The following is a 17,630-nucleotide window of genomic DNA, read 5'->3' on the forward strand; positions in this document are numbered from 1 at the left end:
CACAGGTGCAGCAGCGCTGGGAGCAGGGGCTATGCCCTGCTACTGTTTGGCCATTTGGGGCAGGGAGGGGGGTTGGAATGTCCCCTTCTGTCTGGAGTAAGCTGCGCCCACGTTCCGACCCCCCTCCCTGCCCCAAATGGCCAAACAGTAGCAGGGCATAGCCCCTGCTCCCAGCGCTGCTGCACCTGTGTTGCCTCACTGGCTGGCAGGCGGTGGCAGCACATGCCTCCCCGCACTGGCTGGCAAGTGGTGGCAGTGCCCATCCCTCTGCACCGGCTGGCAAGTGGTGACAGCACCTGCTCCCCCATGCCAGCTGGGCAAGCAGCAGCAGGGCATAGACCCTGTTCCTACGGTGCCGCACCTGCATCCCGCTTGCCCTCTCCGGCTGGGCAAGTGGCAGCAAGGCAGAGCCCCCATTCCCACCATTGCTGCACCCGTATTCCGTGCCTTCCACCCCAGCTGGGCAGCTTGTCCCAGCCCTAATCCTTCCCTCCCTCGCACCCCTTCCCTCCCCCAACCCCAGCAGACTTACCAGCTGGAGGCAGCTGTGTGCAGGGTGGTGAGGACTGCTGCCTGTTTTGTCTATGGACGAATTTCCAAAGTGGTGCCAAAGCTTTGGATGTGATTCAGCCGAATTGAATCGGGACAGTGATTCAAATTTCCAAATAGAATCACTCTCCTTCTGAATCAGCCGAATCCAAATCCAAAGTGAATACTTGCTGCTTCGCACAGGCCTACTATCTACAGTATCAGATCATTACAATTCTTGTACACTAAGGTCAAGCAGTATAGCACAACTCTCAAATGCAAGAGCAAGATGCATTTCTGCCCCTAGGGCTGCTATTTTCACAAGAGAAGGACAAAGGATTCAGTGCCGCCTTTGCTTGTGGACGTTCTCTGTGGTTGACTTTTGATCGAGAGGTTGGTGGATCTGCTCCTGTCCTCCTGACTAGGCCTCAAAGGACTGGGAGTGGACACAGGCAGCAGCATCCATTCATTCCTGTAGAAATTAGAAACAAGGAGCTTATTGCCCTGCTTGCTCAAAAGCCTCAGGAGAGGATACAGAGCAAGTCTAAAGGTTTTGGAATCAGAAGGAACCTGCCTTCCCCTGGCCCTGTGACCTTGAGATCCACAGAAGTACAGATGCTGCACAAAGGAGCTGAACGTATACTTTTTTAATGAAAGGTAAGAGTTTAAATTTCTCTGAATTCAGTATATTAAACTATATTTTAGTTGCATTAGTATATTTTCATAACCTATATCATTTGTAATTGACATTAGGAGGCACTACTTCACTGTCAGGGCGGCTAGGAGCTGGAGCCAACTTCCAAGGGAAGTAGCTCACCCCTACCCTGGGGGTCTTCAAAAGGAGGGTAGACAATCATCTAGGCAGGTTCGTTTGATCCCAGCATCCTTTCCTGCCTATGGCAGGGGGTTGGACTTGATGATCTGCTTAGGTCCCTTCTGACCCTACCAGCTATGAAACTATAATTGAATTCCTACTAATCTGATGTTTTGTGACAAACCACCCAACCTTAGCAGTGAGGTGAGGCCTGCAGGCAAGGGAAGTTGTTCACAGTTAACTCTGAGGTGGCCTCTCCTCCGTTCATTACTAAATTTGTACGTGCTGTAGCTTAATGTTTATATATGGAAGCTAGCCACTAAATTAGATTTTTCTTTTTTCTCCCTCAGCAAAAGGGGGTGCTCAACTTCTAGCATATGGATGCATTTCCACACTGCAAGTTATTCTAAGAAAAAATATGATTTGCAAATACTGTCAAATGAAATATGCATTTCCAAATGCTACTAGGATGCCGAAGTACATCCTTGTATGTAAGAAGTGTCCGAGGTAGATCATGATGATGGAACTGCAAGTAGCTCTTTCCAGCGTTCTTGATCCAGAAGTCCTCCTGCTGCTTCTATAACATTGGCATCACAAAGAGTTGCCCAATCAACATCCTCAAGTAATCAAATATTGCAACCAGCTGTATACAAAATACACTCAATAGCTTCATTTGTAGACAAGATGACACCAGAAGATCAGGAAAAAATTGACCAAGCTCTTGCAAGAGCAGTATATTATTCTGGGATGCCATTGTCAATAACTGAAAATGCATACTGGCAGGAAGTTTTTAAATTACTAAGACCATCATACCATTTGCCCAGCAGACAGTTGTCGGGCAAGCCTCTTTTAGAGTTGGAATATGAAGGTGTAATGCAATCTGTGCGAGGAAAAATCAACAAAACACTGTCTTGCAGTACTTACAGATGGATGGACAAGTGTTCAGGGAGAAAGAATCGTAAACTTTGTGATAACACCTCAAACAGTTTTTTACAGAAGCATTGAAACAGGAGAGAATAGGCATACTGCAGAGTATATCAGTAGTAAAATATGTGAAGTCCTACAGAAGGTTGGGAGCGGTAAAGTATTTGCTTTGCTGACTGACAATGCAAGTAACATGAAAGCAGCATGGGAGATTATAATGAATAAATATCCACATACTACTGCAATAGTATGTGCATCCCATGGGCTAAACTTGCTTCGTAATGACATCATGAAGTCGGATACTCTGCAAAAGATCTATAGAAGAGCAAAAGAAGTTATAAAAGATGTAAAAACTATTCATATTGTGGCTACAGTCTTTAAGAAGAAACAGGAAGAAAAGAATGCAAAGAATAAAATAGTGATACTCAAACTCTGTAGTAAAACTAGATGGGGTGGAGTGGTGATCTCATTTGAAAGTTTACTAAAAAACAAAGAAGCTCTTCAAGAAACAGTAATAAGTGAGGCTCTTAAAGTACCCAGAAGTATAAGAAACACTGTACTTGATGAGGATGTCTTCTGGGTGCAGCTGCAGAACTCCCTGAAGATTCTAAAGGCATTTTCTTCACCAGTTACTGCATCTGAATCAGACAGTGCACTTTTGTCAGACATTCCTTACTAAATGGCCCAGACAAAATCAACTGTTTTTGAGAATCTAAGTGCATCTCCACTTACAAGTACAGAAGAAAGAAAAGTGAAAGGTTTTATTAACAGACAAGAGGAATTTTGTTGCCAGTCAATTCATGCTACTGCAAATCTCTTATATATGCCAAGATTCAAAGGCAGAAATGTTAGTGATGTTAGCACTGCCACTGCATTTGACTGGATTATGAAACAAGCAACATACCTAGGACTACATGTTGGAAAGGTATTTTCAAATGTTGCAAAATACAGAACTTCTTCAGATATTTGGTCCAGGAATGCAGTCTGGGACTGTCAAGCATATCCCTCCTGCAACATGGTGCCAAGGTCTTTGCATGACAGCCTCTGACTCCTCTTGCTTCTTGCCTGCTTCAGATTCCTCCATCTTCTGCAGCATGTGGAAGAAACTGGTATATATTTGGAAATATTCACACCAAATCAAGAAATAAACTAATATGTGAAAGAATAAAGAAGCTTGTCTCAATCCAGGCAAACCTTCTTCAGTTTTCAGAAGTCCATGAAGAATCTGAAGAAGCAGAAACTGCTGATATTGATAGCTCAGAAAATGAGACTGATTAGACAAAGTTTCACAGAGCAGAATTTGTATTCAGTGAGTCTCGGGGGGGAGAAGGGGGCCTTCCTTTTTTTCTCAGCTGTTTCTAAACATGAGTGCTTTCTGTATCTGCTTGACAATGTGGAGGAGACCAAGTCCCTAATACATAATAACTTCCTTTGTTTTACTATAACGTTGATGGTTTCTTCTATTTTCAACTTTAATTTTTACCTGCTTCTCACAAACTGGCAAAAACTAAGAGATGCTAGGTACCTTAGAGTTCAGCAGCTTGTAGCTCAATCTGTAACAAAATTTTAAAACATTTTAAATTAAATTCAGTTAGCAAATTTTAAAGTATTGTCTGAATAAACAATACTTTAAAATTTAATAAATATATCAAACATGATGCATCATATATATGTACAGTATGTATGTATGTGTGTATATATGTATGTATGTGTGTATATGTATATATAAAATCAGACATGATAATTATATGAGCAAACCAAGTTACACATAATCCATTTTATGTTCTTAAAGTAGCAAAGTGAATTTAGATAGGTAAAGGGGGCTAAGAAAATAAGTATTGCATATATTTCAATTTTCCCCAAAACTTCCATTTTTTCCCAGGGGAATAAAAAACAGAAGAAAATCAGTTTTTTTCCATGGCTTCAAAATTTCTGGAAATTTTACATCTCTAAACCTACAGGTCCCTTTCAGTACCTATAACAAAATGACTTAATTCAAAATAAGAGACACCTTTCCTTGGATAAGAATTATAAGCTAGGGGACTTGGTAGTGACAAGGGGACTTGGTAGCAGCTTACCGCTACATCAAGGGAGCGCATCAAGGACTTGGTGAGCAGCTGTTCACCAGGGCACCCATGGGGAAGACCAGGAGCAATTCCTGGAAGGCTGCTTCAGGCTCAATTCCAGGAAAAACTCCTTCACAGTAGGGGTGTCCATACTATGAAATAAACTCCCTCCAGTGGTGGTGCAGTCACCTACCTTGGAAATCTTCAAAAGGAGACTGGACAGTTACCTTCCTGGGGTCACTTGACCCACATTGTCTTTTCCTGCCTAGTGCAGGGGGACTGGACCTGACAAGGTCCCTTCCAGCCCCTAACAATCTATGAATCTATGAATAGACTTCTGCTTGAAAACGTATGCTTTGAAGCTTGCCTGGTCCCTGAGCCTTACGCTGACCTGTGATGGGGGATGTCACTCTTGTATTTAATGGATGTCAGTTTCCCATGACCTAGCTTTAAAATCTCAGAAAAGGCTGACAGGTATACTGAGATTTTATTAGGTGTCTATCAGTCCCTGAAATGGTGTATGGGTGGGGTGTGCAGAAATAAATTCTTCCACTGGATTTCAGAAAGTTTAATAGAACTTGCATATAACTGCTGTTCTTCCATTCTTTCCATTTAACTCTTACCAGTGTGCCTTTAATGGCACTTGCCTGAAACAGGTTTTTATGTATGGCCCTAGGAGCATAATCTGATGTCCGTAGGGTTGCATGGGTAGAGTAGCTGAGGGCGTAATTTAACCTGCAGGCTTTTGATCACTGATAATGACGTGTGGGATGGAAAAAGAATCAAGGGTGAATTTGTTGAGCTGACAATAAGAAAAAATTTTTTTTTTACTTTTAGTCTGAGAAAATGTGATATGAAAATCAGTTTTAATGGTCACAGACCCCTGCAATGGCATTTTAAGCTGCTTTCATATATATAGGTGATAATTGTAACTCTTTGTAGTAGCAATTTAAAAGTTAAAAGATTCTAAGTTAAGCTATTTTCTTTTGGACTGTTTATAAGATACTATAAATAGATAAACTCAGTTAACTTTGCATTTTAGGCTTTTTTATTACCTTCTTCTGATATATCTGCAACACGAAAAGTAGTGAAGGTATACAGAAAATGGATATTGCAAGAGAAACCTGTGTTTATGGAAGAACCAGAGAAAAAAGAAAACAGTCAAGATGATTTGACTACCTTGGAGCATTCAGAAACACAGACAGATAGCAAACATGTATGGTACCAGTTGTTATTTAATACAAACAGGCAGAATAATGTTTATCTTTTATTAAGTATTGGTTTGTAAAATATTTTTTTGTTTAACTAAACTGATACTTATTTGCCTGTTTATCTTTTCCTTCTCTAAATCTGTATTTTAAAAAGTGCCAAGTCTCATAATGCCCACTACTGGGAATGGGAGATTCTGGATGCCAATCCCTTTTCAAAAACATGGTCTTTTAATCTTCCTTTTGTTTCCATGTAAAAACCATAAGAGAGGCTTAATTAAACAAATAATTTACATTCTACAGTATTAAATTGTGAGTAAATTGGATGCTTATCTTTCTGGGATCCTATGCCCCCAGCTGACTTCCTGCCCTTTGGGCAGGAGGCTGGACTTGATGATCTTCTGAGGTCCCTTCCAGCCCTAATGTCTATGAAATCTATGAAATTCTACTAAAGTAGAGCTCACTGTATAGAGTGATGTTTGCTTCTGGCAGTAATATTTCAGTTTGGGTATAAAGTGACTATATTAAAGTTGCATATATTTGAAATATAAATGCATTATAATATCTTGATAAATGCCAGCTTCCATTTTCAAATTTCTGTCAGTGTTCTGAATTAGAGCAAAAACATGGATCCAGGCATCCTGAATATTAGGAAGTTCAGATGCAGATCTGAACTTTGTGCCTTGGACCTTTTTCATATATTGAACCAGAAATATATCCCAACTGTATTTGACCATTTCTCTGAGGTGTGAAATTAGTTAAAAGAGTATTTCTTCATCCTGGCAAAAAAAGATTACAGATATTACAAAAAAAATTGCAGTTCCAGTTTTTATACTGTTTTATAGAGAGCCAAAATATTGACTCTGAATTTAAGGGGGACAGCCCTTAAACGTTTTATGAGCCTTTAAACATAATATGACGTAAATATTTGAATAAAAGAACACATTGATTAATGGGCACAAATTTATTTCCGAATTAAGCATAGAACCCTTGTCACTGTTCTGTTTCCCTCCTGGTAGCATTTGCATGTTCTATATGTAAACATAAAGGGTAATGAAAGATATCCCTATTAATAAATTGACTTTTTTTTGTTTTTGAAAGTTTGCCACTGAACATTCTGGACATAAAAGAACTTCCAGCTGGGGAAGAACTTATTCCTTCACTAGTGCTGTTAGTAGAGGATGTATATTAGAAGATGAAGACAAAAATGTGAAAGCTGGGGCACAGGCTGCGTTACAGGTATGGTATTCAGAAAAAGCATGTGGTTTTAACAAGGACTTTAACAATTGCCTTAAGCTGTTTGGAAATCGGCAGAAGGAAGGGTTACTATATTTCCAGTTCCAAAAAAGAGGACACCTGTTATGTGGACGCCTCACTCCCCACCTGCAGCCTCTGTCTCTGTTGCTGCCCCTCACTCCCAACCCACAACCCCTGGCCCTGCCAGTACCCCTCACTCCTGATCCACAGTCCCTCACCCCCCAGGGCTATGCTGGTGTCCCTCAGGTTCAACCTGTAGCCCCCTGGCACTGCCAGTGCTTCTCACTCCCAAGCCACATGCTCTTCAGTCCTGCTGGTGCCCCTCACTCCTGACCCAAAGCCCCCTGTTCCCCCCAGCCCTGCTGGAGGGTGCATCCAACTACCCCCATCCCAACCATGCTGCAATGCAGTGGCTGTAATGGCTCTGACTTATGCGGGTGGCAGTGGAATGAGTCCAGCTCTGGTGTGGGCTGCAGGGAGAAGGAGGGGAGGCCTTTGGCACCAGGCAGCCTGGCTACGCCCTCTCCCCGGGCAGCGTTTCCCGGGTGCCCTGCCTCTGTGACCATGTGCCCTGGCTCCTGGTGCCACTAGTATGGCTGCGCAGCTCCCCACAGCCCCCAAAGGGCCCTCCCACCCCCTGCCCCTGTGCCCTGCCACAGCCCTAGCATCTAGAATCCATCCCCCAGCGCAGGCAGGCACCTGTCCCGCTCACATACCCTGGCCCTCCAGCCCCTGCTCCCCATAAACTTACCTGCATCCAGATGCCAAGGCTGTTCCCACGACCCTGCCAGGCTGCATGCCAGCCATGTGTGTGTGCACATGCCGATTCACATGGTGCCCCCTGCCTCCACTTGCCTTCCCTCTGTTCCCACCAGTGGAGCAGAGCAAAATCCTGCACATTTGTTCAGATTTAAAAAGAACGCCTGGATGGAGATCTGAGGACCCAGAAAGAGGACATGTCCAGGAAAACCCAGTTATATGGTAACCCTAGCAGAAGGGGCCTATATAAGAAAATAGAAACATTTTTAGGTTTTCTTCTTGTCTAAGACTGCAAGACAATTTCCATTCTAAGTCAGTTTTCATAGACCCATAACTTTGCTCTGGTAGATATCTCAAGGAAAAGTTACAACAAAATCTCTGAAGATATCTGGGCTTTTATAGGGTAAAAACAGTTTCTTCACCTCCTATTCAAAACAAAAAAAAGACCACATTTCCCCCAACCCTTGGTCAAGTGGGTAACTCAAGACAGGCAAAAGGTCACTTCAGTCATGGTACCTAAAGAGAATTTAATAAACAGTAACTGCTTAAAGCTTTGGGGTAAGGTGTTTTTAAAACCAGAGTTACAAATCACTGAGATTTCAGTCCTCATTTTAATTGCTTCAGCTGTAAACTGCCTAAATGCATGCTTATGTAAGTAACTATAATGATACCTGACAACAAAAATTTGTGAATTGCAGCAGCTGAAACTTCACTACTTCTGTATCTTAAAAATAAGGTAAAATGGTTGTGAACTAAGTGTAAATGTTTCCTTCTGAGCTCTCTATCTTAGCATTTCTCTACATGGAGAAGAGTGAACTGACAGTGCATTAGCCATTCCATATAAGTCCCTGCATGGACACTCTCACTGTGTACTAAGTTCAAGGGGACTTCCTCCTTTTTTAAAGTAGAGTGAGCTGCCACATGCCTAGAGTGGGCTGCCACATGCCAAGAGTGTCCAAACAAGGAGTTGCCAAAAGGTGATGGTGACCTACATTACTTTTTTACCTAAGTTTTTATACTTTTGTATTATATAGATTTTATAATTAAGGTTAAAATGGCTATTTATATAAAATTTGCATTCACTAAATTGGAACAAAAATAAAATTTGCTCTTATATTTTTTTATAGCAGTTGCAATTTTCCATCTATGACATTCTATAATAGGATGGGCTAGTGATAAAATTATGTGTAAAAAAAAGAAAAGCAGTAAATAGGTTTAATTCAAAGGTACAGATTTATTTGCATCTCATTTTGAACAAGATGCTCCTTGCCAGCAGGTAGGAAACACATACCATTGCTCATTTACTCAGAGAACATCCACAGTAGAATCCCTTGCAGTCTTAAGACTAAGATAGTCTTCAGTAGGATAGCCAGCATGGGACATAACTTCTAAGTAGCTGAAGCAGCTGAAAGAAAGGGATTTTTATTATTACAATTATTTTTGTCTCTACAGCTTTGAATAGCCTGAGTTGTATGGATCCAAAGAGCTCGGGCTATTCACCTCATTTGATCCAAAACTCTGCTTGTTCAGTCTGCATGTCTAACTGGATAACTGAATGAACACCAAGTAGTCAGTCACTTGTGCAGGCAGGATTAACAGGAGCAATATATGTGAACTGGGGACTTTGTATTAACATTGAAAAGAAGTAACTGTTGATCAAATATGAAGTGTTTTTTTCTCATGTCTTTGCAGAAATACTTGATAGGGAAAGCATAATATTCAGTCAGGCATATATTACTAGTATATCTAAAGTCAACATGGTCACTCAAGAAACAAATATGGCAGAGGAAGTTCACAAAACTAGCTATCTAAACTTTAAAGGCAAATCTGCATTCAGTCACCAATCAGGAGATGATTTTCTGCACACATCAGCAGCCTGTTTGAGAAGGTAAAATGCACATCTGGTTTAAAAAGAAAAGGCAGCTTTTAACTGGGAGCTTGTTTTTTAGTTTTTACAGATTCTCAGGGCTACTAAATAATTCTCTGCAGTTTTAATCCAAAATTTGGATTAAAAATAGTCTAAGGATCATGGAGCAGCATAATTTGGTTTCTACCTTTATTATTCCCTCTACCCCCTCCCCATCCTAAAATTCATTAAAAAGGGACTAAATTATATACTAATCCTGAGTACTAAGGGTTAGCCAGGGTTATCTCATTCTGTGAACCTAGTGATAAGCCATCTACTCAAGTAGTCTGTTAGCAAAGACCTTTTCTCTTAACAAGCTGCTGTTCCAGTTTCAAAATTTTGTCCTTGATGGGCTGGCTTTTGAGAAAATTATCCTAGTTAAGGGCCCTCCAACTTACATTAAAGACAGCAGGAGTCCTCCTATTAATGTGATAGCTGTACAATTGGGCCCTTTAAGAGGACATTCAGGTAAAGTGGTCAAAATGCTTCTATACGCCAGAAAGCACTCTATACTTTCTTTTGCTGTGCTAAAAATGGAGTTCTGCCGGGTTATGTAAGCACTGATTCAAGATTTGCTTTTTAAGTAAAGAATGGATAAAGGCCTTTTTCTTTTTGCCGTCTGAAGCAACTGTTAGTGCAGTTGAACCTTCTAATGAGTTTCCTTTTGGACAACTTTTAAGTTTATGCTTTATTTCTTTAAATGCATATTAAACTGTGCTCCTGACTTTATTAGACACTATTTGCATACTTACAAAGATGGGAATTGTTTGAAGCTATGGGATTGCCTGTGCTGACTGTAAATTTTCAAAAGTTGGACTACTGTTTAAATATGTTCAGCTAGAAAATAGGGGGTGTTCTTTCCCTTTCAACCCCCTGGCGAAAAGGGGGCAAAAACAAACATTCAAAAAATCCTGAAAATATTCCATTTTTATTGTAACAGTGAACACAAACAGAATGTATTATGTTTTTATTATTATGGTGGGTGAAACTTAACTCTCTTCTTTGAAATTGTGTGGAAGAGCAAAGAAAATAGTGATAGATTAAAAAAAAAAAAAGGAATACAACTTTCCTCTAAAGAAAGGTAAGGTCCAGTTAGAAGAGGACAAAATGGCTGTTGCAGAATTTGGCTGTTAGTCTTGTTTGGCGCTGAATTTTTTTCTAATTACAATGCTTTTCTTTCAAGGTGTTTTTGACCAATTCTGCAAATGTTTTTTTATTGGAACCCTGTGCTGAAGTCCCTGCACTCTTAAAGGAGCAAGTTGATGCTTGCAAAGCAGTTCTGAGTATTTTTAGGCGTATGATAATGGAACTTTCAATGGACAGAAAAACATGGTAAAGTTTAATTTATTTCACCTATATTTCACATTGTATTAATATTAGAACTGTAAGGCAGAATAACTGATCTGGAGAAAAGGCTTTATTTAAAAAAATATATAATAAGATTATACTTGCCATTTGGTAACACAATTTATGATTCCACAGAGGGAAAAATGCTCATAAATACGTTGAGTATTGAGAGAGTTTTGTTTTAAAACTTTTGCTACTATAACCTTTAGGTGAACTATTCTCAGTCTTAAAACTTGATTCTTGTGCAAGCTAAACATTCAGCATTTTACAATAATGTATTCAAATTTTGAAACGGTAAAAGCTGCTAAATTAAAAATTGATTTTTAATTTGTTGATCTAGAATTATATGAATCAATTCTTACGTTTGAAATGATCATATGTTACCCTAAGGCAGACCTTGTAGTTCAGGAGCTAAATTCCTGTGATTGCTGTGAAAATGTGGGAAGGCTTTTTTTTAAATCAAACCCATTCAGTTCCTCATTCTGTCACTGGGGCTGGCAGGTGCCTTTTTGTTTGTGCTTCTCTGTGTGGGCTTGAATATACCTCCCTAACCCCTTGATCTATTTATCACTAAAGATAAGCAAGTGCTTGGCTGGGTGTGTAGGCTTGAGCATACTTTCTACCACTTTTGCATATTTATCAGTTGCATTTCATCTAAAATTATTTTTCTAATGCAAGATGGACTATTTTATTTAATAGTAGAAATATGTAGAAGATGAAACCAAAATCTATGTTGACAGAATGTTACTAAAGCAGTGATTCTCAACCAAAGTGCTGTGGCACCCTAAGGGGTTGCCTTGATATCCGTTCCAAGGTACTGCACAGTGTTAGCATGGTTTGGTGTACAAACATGATTCACAAGAGAAACCTAGAGATTTCAAATAGGAATTCATAGTCTTAAAAACATTATCAACTATGATGGTCTTTCTGATATCTTTGCAATGGAAGAATTATTCTGTAATTTTTCCATCGTCAATAACAAATGAAAGTTAGAAGTTAGCATTTTCTAATGGGTACCTTCAGTCTAATGAGGGGTATCTTGAGTCTAAAAAGGTTGAGGACCACCGCACTAGAAAGTTGTGCACTGTGCTTATAGAAGCAACGTTGCATACACTAAGGGCTCCTTGCTCTCCTGCATTCTCCTCTGTATGCTCCCCATGTGTCACTCGTCCCTTTCCCTCCATTTCAGGACCCCTACATAACCTCACTTAATATCTCCGTAATGCCATGGACTCTGGGTTCCTTCGTGTCTGCTGTTTGTCTTTTCCTTTTCCCTTCTGAGTTCTGCTTTATCTTGTGCTTGTGCATCAGAATTTTAAAAGTTGTATTATGAGCAGGGATTCTGATTTTCTTTGTTTAAAAATCACAAATCCTCTGATTAAAACCCCCAAATGCACCCTTTTTCTCAATTAAAATGAAATGCTACTATACAGGCAACCCCTGCTTAATGCTGTTTCACTTAGCACTATTTTGCTATAATGCTCATTTTACATTCATACCTGATTCCACTTAGCGCTCAGTGAATTTCATTATAATGCTTACAGGCATCGAGCAGGGAGTGTACACTAGTGCCACAGTGCATTGGTGGTGCGCAGCCTCGTTGTGCAATTTAACCCGCCTGTGCCTGGGCCAGGTGGAAGCAGGGCTATGATCATACAATGACTCCTGCTGGGGGAGACCTGAGTGTCGCTCCTGGCGCCTGGAGTGACTGTGGCTGTGAGCGCCCACACACATGCACACACACACACACGCACACACACCCCGCGCCTGGCATGGAGGTGACCAGCAACACACACACACACACACACACACACACACACACACACCCCCCCCACACCCCGTGCCTGGCATGGAGGTGACCAGCAACACACACACACCGCGCCTGGCATGGAGGTGACCAGCACCACCTCCATGGCCCAGGCAGGTGGCATTGGCACAGCACCAGCTGAGCTGGCTCTGAGCTACCAGGTGTTCATGTTGCTGCTGCTGGGTGCCCTGGTTATGAATATTTATTTACATTAATTCTTATGGAAAAATGGGTTTCACTTACCACTACTCTGCTTAACGCTTATTTTTTCACGAACCAATTAAGAATGCTAATGGTGGGGGGTTGCCTGTATATATAGATATCAGTTGATCACAAAGTTTTATTGATATATAGATATATCTATCTATCTATATATAGATAGATGTATAATTTTAAAGCAATTTGAAAACCTACCACTGCCTCAATCACTATAACTAAAAACAATCCTAATTACCTATAAATGTTGGTGTTTGGTTTTGGGATTTTTAACACGCAAAATCAGAGCTCCCCCTGCCCCCTTTGTTCACCAGGATGCAGGTCCAGCTGCAGCTGTCCCCCCACCCAACAGCTTTGTGGCACTGAGCAGCCTTGATATGCCAGTGCCTTGCTCATGCTGTTGCCCCTCACTCCCCACTTACAGTCCTCTGGCCCTGCCAGTGCCTCTTACTCCCCACCCACAGCCCCCTACCACCCCAGCCCTGCAGGATGGGGCCCCTAGCTGCCAGGGCTATGGAGCCAAGAACCTGGGTCCTCAGCCCTCTGCCCCCCCACAGCAGTTACTGAGCCCCAACTGCTGCCCATGGAAGGTGGTGGTTGCTGTGGTGGAACAGAGCACAGGCCTGGCTCCCACTTCCCAACAGGTGGGCGGCACAACCAGAGTTGTCCCTGTGGTGGGGACAGGTGCAGGCTGCCTGCTGCAAGTTCAGGTTCCCTGTCCTGCTGCCCTCCCCCTGGGGCCTCTGCAGCCCAGTGGGCAAGGCATGGGAGGGCAGAGCAGGGAGGGGAAGTTGTGCCACTGCTGAGAGCCCTGTGCAGCTATGTGAGGTGCCCCCGCCCACCTGCAGCAGTAAAGGCCACAACTCTCTGCCACCACCCCCACTGCTTCTGGGTGGGCACAGGGCACCTTGCCATGACAGCATGGGGCTCCCTACAGTCATGGGTGACTGGTGCCTCTTCGAATGACCAGTTGCTGATGAGGGCAGAGGGGGGTCCCCCAGCAGTGGATTGCAGACCGGGGTGGGGAGGGGTCCCCCAGCAGCCAGTTGCCTATCCTGGAAGTGCCAGCAGCAAACCAGAAGCACTGCTGGAAAAACCAGAAGTGCCGCTAGTGCTTCTCGGGGGGGGGGGGCACTGGCCAGCGCTCCCCACTCTCTGGCCGGTGAGGGCCAATTTCAGGGGGGGCATGTGCCCCCCCTACGTATTGCCTATGCCTGCAGTGGCACCGAGCTTCCCTCCACCCTGTCATGCTGGGTCCTGCCTGATGGGCCGTGGAGGCCCCAGGAGGAGAGCAGCAGAGAGAGGAACCCCAAGCCTGCAGCAGGCAGCCTGCCCCCATCCCACACAAACCTAGGGGGCATGTGCCCCTGTGCCCCTCCGTGGGAGTGCATACAGCAACAGAGAGCCAGCCCCCCTGCTGCGCCCCAAATGAGTCTCCCGCAATTCCATCCCTCTCCCCACCTGAGCCCTGCAGCTGCAGATGGCCCCGGGCCCCAAGCCCCACACACCACACCAGCTGGGCACACCCAACTCTCTCAGTATGGGGGCCTCAATTCACTCCCCTTCCCCCCAGTCTTACCTGTGGGGTGCTGTGGGAGGTGCTCTTCAGGCTGCCTGGTGGTCATGTGCACATGTACATGGTGCTCCCTGCCTGACCTCCCTCCTGCTTCCCCCAGCCCCTTGCAGGCTGGAATTCTGCCAGCCTGCAAGGGCAAACCTTCTTTTCCCCAGCATTTTTCTCCTTTAAAGAAAATTTGGGTTTTCTCCTTAAAATGAGAAAATCTGGGTTTTACTGCATTTTTCTGTGGTGAACAGAAAACCTAGATTCCTGATTATGAGGATACCTGAGAGCTCTGGGTTATGCTGGAAAGTGTTAATGAGTTGATCAGTTTGAAAACAGTTACAGAGCTGGTTGGAGCTGCTGGTTCTGCTAACCAGGTGCCTGGGTCTCTCTATGCTCCCCCTTTTTGCTTCTTATTTTTTCTGACTTTGACCAAAATTAATAGAGTTCTAATCACTAAAGGGTAGCACATTTCCTTTAAATTTTGGAATTCATTGCATATGAAAATTAGAACATATGTTACAGATAGAAACATCACTGTGTGCAAATATCTTGCATCACTCAGTATATTAGGGCTGCAAAATCAAGCAACCTTGGATTTTCCTCCATGGAGCAGGAAATCCTAAAATAGTATTACTGTGAGGAAAGACGCTCACTGTGACAGCAGATACCTGCTAGCAGTGGAGAAATAGTGAGATGCTAAGAAACAGGTTCTGCTCCTGGTTATAAAAAGTCTCCCGTCTCTTCTCCTATATTCTATTCTCCTTACTCCCAGCCCCTCCAAACTGTTCTTGTCTGTTGTTTTCTCCACTCTTCCTCCTAATTCCAGTTCAGCTCTCTGCCTGCACCATTCTTTTTCTAGTCCCAAGCTCCTTGCCCATTCAGATGATATCTCAGCATTCTGTGATTGGTTTCAACGCCTATTTCCCTTGCTCAGCCGTTCTTGTTTTCTGTTCCTACCACCTTCTCATATAATGCCGTTGCTTCCTCTCCACCCTCCACCTCCTCAGCACTTCCATTTCCATTGCCAGCTTCTGGATCCAAGTCTCCAGTCCTTCATACACAACCAATCCAGTGTTCCCCTCAGAATTACAATCAGAATTTCTCTCTCCCAGACTCCAGTTCCAGTCTACTCTCTTTCCCCTACCCTGGTGTGTTTAGGATGATTTCTATACAACTCCCCCTATCTTTCCCCCACTCCAGTGTGGCTGTTACTGTGAGTATTCCATAAGGTGTGCTAAGACTGTATGTGGATTATCTTGATATGTGCAATATGCTGTTTACTGTTTGTCAGTGAAAGTGGCATTTCTAGTGGCAATTGGTAGCAAGGAGAGCGAGTAAGATCTGAGCTGTCCCAGCAGATCCTCTGTATACTATCTTTTACAGTCCTTCAATGCCAGAAAAGCTTTAGCTGATTATTTGCACATGACGAAGACTTTTTGTGAGTTTTCAAAGCTTTTTATAGCAATAGTAGAGAAATCTAACCACGTGACAGTTTCGGTTCAGAGATTGCCAAGTTGAATCTTTAAGCTCTGTTAAACTCTGTTATGAAACTGGCAAAATAGGGCCATCATCAGTGGGGTCAAGCCTGCTTCCTCGAAGTTCTATGCCAGGGCTGTCCAACTTCGGAGTAGCTAAGGGCCACAGACCTCATAGGCGCCCTGCTGTACTGCCAGCCCCTCCCTCCTTGCCTGCCCCCTCCCCCCAGCACATGCAGTATATGGGGCTCCAGGACTGCCGAGTTGCAGGCTCCCTGGGTTCTGGGGGGCTGTCACCCTGCCCTACCCCTAGGGGCAGGAAGTGAAAGCTGGGGGAGAGAGGAGCAACTTGGAGATCCTGGTGACAGCAGTATCCGGAGTGCTGGGGAGAACAATGCCCAGGCAGGATCCTGCAAGCTGCAGATTAAACCTTTGTGAGCTAAATTACTGGGTGCGTCAGACAGTTTTGGTCTAGGCCAGGGGTTTTCAACCTTTTTTAATAAGTGTACCCCTGGCAGCCAGACGTGGGAGGCGGCACGCGGCTGGATGCAGAGTGGCGGCAGCATGGGGGGGTGGGTGGCAGTGGCAGCCACCACGTGCTATCTCCCCCTTCCTCCCCCCATGTCCGGCCAGCTGGGCAGCACCTCTGTAGCCCACAGAGGGGCGCCACTGCCTTCGCCCTGCTTCTGGGAGGCAGCAGCAGGGGGTAGATGTACCCCTGGTTGACAACATCTGGTCTAGGTTATGTCTGTAGCCTATCTTTGCAGTGTATTTATAAGCAGCATCTATAGCAAGGCCACCTGGAGCTCAATACAGACCTGTATCAATACACTCAAGACAGAGATTGTCAACTGTGTTAGTCTAAAGTCAGAGCAAAGACAGAGTAGAAATGCACCTTATTGACTGAATTGGAGATGTATAAGCATTTGTGTGCAAGAGCTCACTTCGTCAGATACTATGAAAGGACATGCACAGAGAAGGGTATCAAAAAGAGAGAGAGTTGAATGCAGAAGGCAGAAAAGGGAGGGAGGTGAGGAAGACAGGAAAGGGAAGGCAGTGCTGAGAAAGGCAAAACAGGTAATAAACAAGGGGGTCCAAAAAGTTAATCCAGCTAATGGGGTAAGAATCTGTAGTCCCTGTTTAGACCAGAATTAATTAAACCAAATCTGCTGATTTCTTGTTTTACAATTTCCTGGTCAAGTCAGCTTTTTAAAGTACTGTTGCTTAAAAACAGCTACTCTTAGGTCATCAATGAAAAGTCTAGGAATGTTAAAGTGTTCTGCACTAGGCTTTTCTGTGTTGTTTTTTTTACTTCAATGTCAGACCAGTGTCACCTCATTCTTTAACATGGGGATTGCCCTGTCTGTCAAACATGGGCAGAGGGGCATTGTAAGTAGTGATGGCATATATGATGTTGACAGAGGTGCAAGTGAGTGAACCTCAGATGTGAGTTGGTTCAGATGTGAGTTGCTTCAATGATAATGCGAGTTTGTATTGATGGGCAGGGGGGCACAACTTGCGTTTGAGTCTGTTGCAAGGCTTGGTGCCTCAATGAGAATTGGAGGTAGGTAGCATGTTGAACATCACTACAAACATTAGGCTATTGTGGAGGCCTCAAGGAATGGTGCTGCTTTTGCTATGACAGTCTTTCAGTTGCTGTTTTCCTAGGAAACTCAGACCCACTTCTAGGTATGTGTGGGCACTACATTGGGGTCATCTAGGTGAGGGAGATTCCCTGCCCTCCATCAATGCTGACCTC

At 43.4% G+C, this 17,630-nt stretch overlaps 1 protein-coding gene across 2 annotated transcripts in view; it reads left to right on the forward strand.

Annotated features, from left to right (window-relative positions):
* RALGAPA2 (Ral GTPase activating protein catalytic alpha subunit 2) overlaps positions 1-17,630 on the forward strand; it is a 437,386-nt gene that overhangs the window by 124,016 nt on the left and 295,740 nt on the right. For both annotated transcript variants that reach the window (XM_019516125.1, XM_019516126.1), the window contains exons 11-13: positions 5,375-5,548; positions 6,642-6,779; positions 10,646-10,794. In XM_019516125.1, coding sequence (XP_019371670.1) covers positions 5,375-5,548; positions 6,642-6,779; positions 10,646-10,794 — 461 coding nt within the window. The remainder of the gene's footprint in view (positions 1-5,374; positions 5,549-6,641; positions 6,780-10,645; positions 10,795-17,630) is intronic.

The sequence above is a fragment of the Gavialis gangeticus genome, unplaced genomic scaffold (assembly GCF_001723915.1).
Source record: "Gavialis gangeticus isolate Ggan-Ray unplaced genomic scaffold, GavGan_comp1, whole genome shotgun sequence".
In the NCBI taxonomy this organism is placed as follows: domain Eukaryota; kingdom Metazoa; phylum Chordata; order Crocodylia; family Gavialidae; genus Gavialis; species Gavialis gangeticus.